This window comes from Lucilia cuprina, chromosome 3 (assembly GCF_022045245.1).
Source record: "Lucilia cuprina isolate Lc7/37 chromosome 3, ASM2204524v1, whole genome shotgun sequence".
Lineage (NCBI taxonomy): Eukaryota > Metazoa > Arthropoda > Insecta > Diptera > Calliphoridae > Lucilia > Lucilia cuprina.
The window spans coordinates 57,510,122-57,514,351 of NC_060951.1; the positions used below are offsets into that span (position 1 = coordinate 57,510,122).

The window sequence follows — 4,230 nt, forward strand, 5'->3', positions numbered from 1 at the left end:
AGCAAACTAGCTCCGTTTTACAGTTACTCCCAACCTAACATTCCCATTAACCAAGGTTTGTAGATCTATTAACGCTGTCTGCATGGCTTCACCTATTGTTATCTGCATAAGCGAACAGATTCAACGGCAAAAGATGTAGATACAAGTAATCTAGTTTTGGTCATTACAAATACCACTACAAATGCCTTACCTCTTAAATGTTGTAGGGTATACAATTCCATTGCATACAAACTAAACTAATAATTGAAATCTTGTTTTAGTTTTTTTTTGGATTGTTTTAAATACTCAAAATTGCATAATACCCTTCCGTCATACATCGTTTAAAACTGTCAACTAAATTGCAATTTTATTTTATTTTTCGTAATTTTATTGTAAATTGGCAAACGAAAATTTATTTGTACTCACACTAACAAACAAGTTGCAACATTGTTGTGGACAAATTTTATAAAAACGTAATTTTAAAGCAATTTTTAATAGAAAAAAGTTTAATAGAAAATCAAAATGTTAAACGGAAAAATTTTTGAAATTTTTTAAAACTTCTAAAGTTAAAAAAGTTTAAACTTTAAAATAAAATCTCTAGATGTTCTTTAAAAATTTTGAAAATAATCTCAAAATCACGAGGATTACTTTTTTTTAAATTTTCAATTAAAATTTAATTTCCATTATCCCACCTTGAACAAAAAAAATCATAAAAAAAAATTAACAACTTGTTTTATTTCAAAAAAAAAAAAAAAAATATCAATAATAATAAAAACCCAAACCTAAAGCTTTCCACGCACAATGCAATAAATTAAAGCAAAAAAAAACATGTTTCCAAAACTGCATTCACACAAACAAACAAACAAACAAACAGAAAACCTGCTGGTTTGGCTGGCTGCACGTTCTTTGCATTTAAACAGTCTTATTTGATTTTCTTTTGTTGCTGCAAAAAAAGGTCAATGGGTGAATGAACCTTTACAATGAGAATCAACTAAAAACATTGCAACTTTTATCGTTCGTCGCTGTCATATCAAAACGTAACGTCACGTTAAAATTCTTTAGTTTCTCCAATACAAACCTCTCTCTCATACCTCTCGGCAAAATTTCACGTTGCACATTTATTTGTTGGCATAAATATTAGCAAAAGAAACTTTTTAAATAAAATTATATATAGTTTTTTAGCTTCTGATGTTTTTTCTTTATTCTTTTATTTTTTTAAATTTTAGAGCAAAAAAAAATGAAATTTTCTTACAAAATTTATTATTTTGCATGCGACGCATAGACAGATAAAGAACGGTCTTGAGATTTTGTTTGTTTTAGATTTTGATGATGATCAACATCGGTTGTTTGTGTCAGTTTTTCTAGGTCTTTTTCTCTAATTTGTTTGTTGTTATTTATGCCTAAATGCATTTTTAATTATTAGATATTCTTATTTATTTTTTATTTGATTTAAAATTTTTAATAATCTACAGACTGTAGTATATATTATTTGAATACTTGTATCTGATTAGTCAATAGTCTAGTCTATAGTCTAGTCTATAGTCTAGTCTATAGTCTAGTCTATAGTCTAGTCTATAGTCTAGTCTATAGTCTAGTCTATAGTCTAGTCTATAGTCTAGTCTATAGTCTAGTCTATAGTCTAGTCTACAGTCTAGTCTATAGTCTAGTCTTTAGTCTAGTCTATAGTCTAGTCTAGTCTATAGTAGAGTCTATAGTCTAGTGTCTAGTCTAGTCTATCGTCTAGCCTATAGTCTAGTCTATAGTCTAGTCTATAGTCTAGTCTATAGTCAAGTCTATAGTCTAGTCTATAGTCTAGTCTATAGTCAAGTCTATAGTATAGTCTGTAGTCTATTCTAGTCTATAGTCTATTCTGTAGTCTATTTTATAGTCAATTCTATAGTCTAACCTATAGTTTAGTCTTTTGTATAAAGTCTATCAGTATAAAGGCTAGTCTACAGTCAAATTCTAGGCTGGTCTATAGTAATGTCTGTAGTATGGTATATATAGTATAGTCCTTATAATTTTGGCTATAGTCTATAGTGTAGTTTATAGTCTTGATTACAATCTAGTCTAGTGTCAAGACTAGCCTATATTCCATTCTGTAGTCTAGTCTGTAGTCCATGCTATATTTTGTTTTATATTCTGGTCTTTATTCTGCTCTATAGTCTAGTCTATAGTTTAGCCTATTGTGTAGTTTATAGTCTATATTATTTTAAAGACTTAAGTCTGGTCTATAGTATTTTCTTTAGTCTATATTCTAGTTTATAGTGTTAAGTTTAATAAAATCTATATAATGCTGATCTATATAACGGTTTATAATCCCAAATGGTCTCCACTCGGAAATCTCCCTTACTTGTCTTAAGTTCTTATTATTATCTTAAATTATTATTTAAATTAAAAGAAAATTGTATAAATATCCTTTCGCTTTCTTTTTTCTAAAAAAAAAAAAACATCAAAGTCCAAGAAAACCATAATCTTTGCATCGATAACAACAAGCTCTCCTTTCTCCTTAAATGACCAACCGCCATTTTCTTACAATATTGTTTGTTTTCTTCTCTATAGTTTTCATTTTAAAATACCATCTTGAGTTCATTAAACTGCAATGACCTAAAGAAGCTAAAAAAAAGCTTTTTTGCCATAAACCACTGCTACAACAACGAGAAAATAATACGCATTGAACTCTAGTTTAGGAAAGAAAGACGAAAAAAAGCTTTTTTTTTGCATACGGCCCAAAGTGTACCCACCAAAACAAGAAACTTAAAAAAGCTGCTGCACCAGAAACCGGTCGAATTTAAGCTGCAAATTTTGCTGCATTTTAAGTGTGTTAGTGTGTGTGTGTGAGTGTGGTGGAGTGGTTGGTGTCTTGATGGTGGTAGTTGTTAAAAAATAGAAAAAAAACTTATGTCATTCATTTCTTTTGTATAATGAACATAAAATTGTTGAACAAGAAAAAAATTATTATAACCTAGTTTTTTTTCTAGTTGTTGTTGCAGTTGATTTTATTGAAAAAACTTTTGTTGCTGAAAATGCATTTAAAATGCAGGCGCCTGTCTGCCCACCCCAAAAAAATGTAAAAACTTTCACTTTCTGGCGCGAAAAGAAAGTGAAATTTTTAGCTATAACAGGATTATTGATTGCAAAGAAAAATGAAAGAGAAAATGGAGTAAAAGCTTAAAAGGTTATTAGAAAGCTTTTAAGGTTTATTTTTTTAGAAATTTACATCTGCTTAAGAAAATGCACATAAATAATATCGTATAGTAATCGTAATTTTCTGAGCCAAATAGGTTTAAGACAGACAGGAGCCGATGTTATAGATTCCTCATGTTTTTAACTTTTTTGAAATTTGAAAGCTTTTAGCTGTTATTTACTTGCTTGTTAGTGATAATGCAGTTGTTTGGGTAATGCAGTTTAGAAAAATGTATGAAAAACGATAAAAATTTATAAATTTTTTGAAATTTAAGCAATTTTTTTATTTTTATATACAAATTTGCCAATTTTTATTTCTTTTATTGTTGAAATATTATTAATTTCATTTTTTCTTTTAATTTCTTTGCAGAGGACGTAAACGTTTTGTCTCCGAAGGAGACGGTGGCCATATTAAACCACCAACTATTCCAATTCGTGACTAAATTCATTATTACTTTTTTTGCATAAGCTGTTGTTAATATAGATAAAATAACAACAGCAACAAATACAATTTAATAAAAGAAGCATTTTTTTTAAAATAAAAATACACAACAACTATAACAAAAAGAAAAAACAAACAAATACAAATCAATCAACCAACATCATCTACATTTTTTATTGACCACTTGGAAAAAAAACAACATTTTATTTAATAATACAACAAGAAAAACATCAACAACTTTAAATAATGGATTCAACTTATAACACAAAAACAACTATTTTAAAAGCAAAAAAAAAAGAAGAAAATTGGAAATTTTATAAACCATAGACTTTTTTAAGCCCCTAATAGAAAAAGGCCAAATTGGAAGTCAACAACAACAAAAATCATTAGAAAATAAATTAAAAATATTGTAATATTTCTTAAAAATTTATAAAACCATATTTAAAAAAAATTGATCTCTATTTAAATGTTTTGTTTAAATTTTTTTTTTTTGCTTTTTGTATGCAACAATAGAATCCAGCAACTTTTAACAATAATTAAAAACAACAACAAGCAACACAATTCCTACCAAGCAACAAAAATAACAACAAACTCCTATTAAAAAAAATAAATTATGAAAAAAA

The 4,230-nt window shown here is 27.5% G+C and overlaps 1 protein-coding gene across 1 annotated transcript in view; it reads left to right on the top strand.

Annotated features, from left to right (window-relative positions):
- The window catches only part of LOC111678723 (programmed cell death protein 4), a 29,702-nt gene extending 25,472 nt beyond the window's left edge, over positions 1–4,230 (top strand). Inside the window, exon 5 of the mRNA XM_023440140.2 lies at positions 3,536–4,230. Within this exon, the coding sequence (XP_023295908.2) occupies positions 3,536–3,608 (73 nt within the window). The 3' untranslated portion in view covers positions 3,609–4,230. The remainder of the gene's footprint in view (positions 1–3,535) is intronic.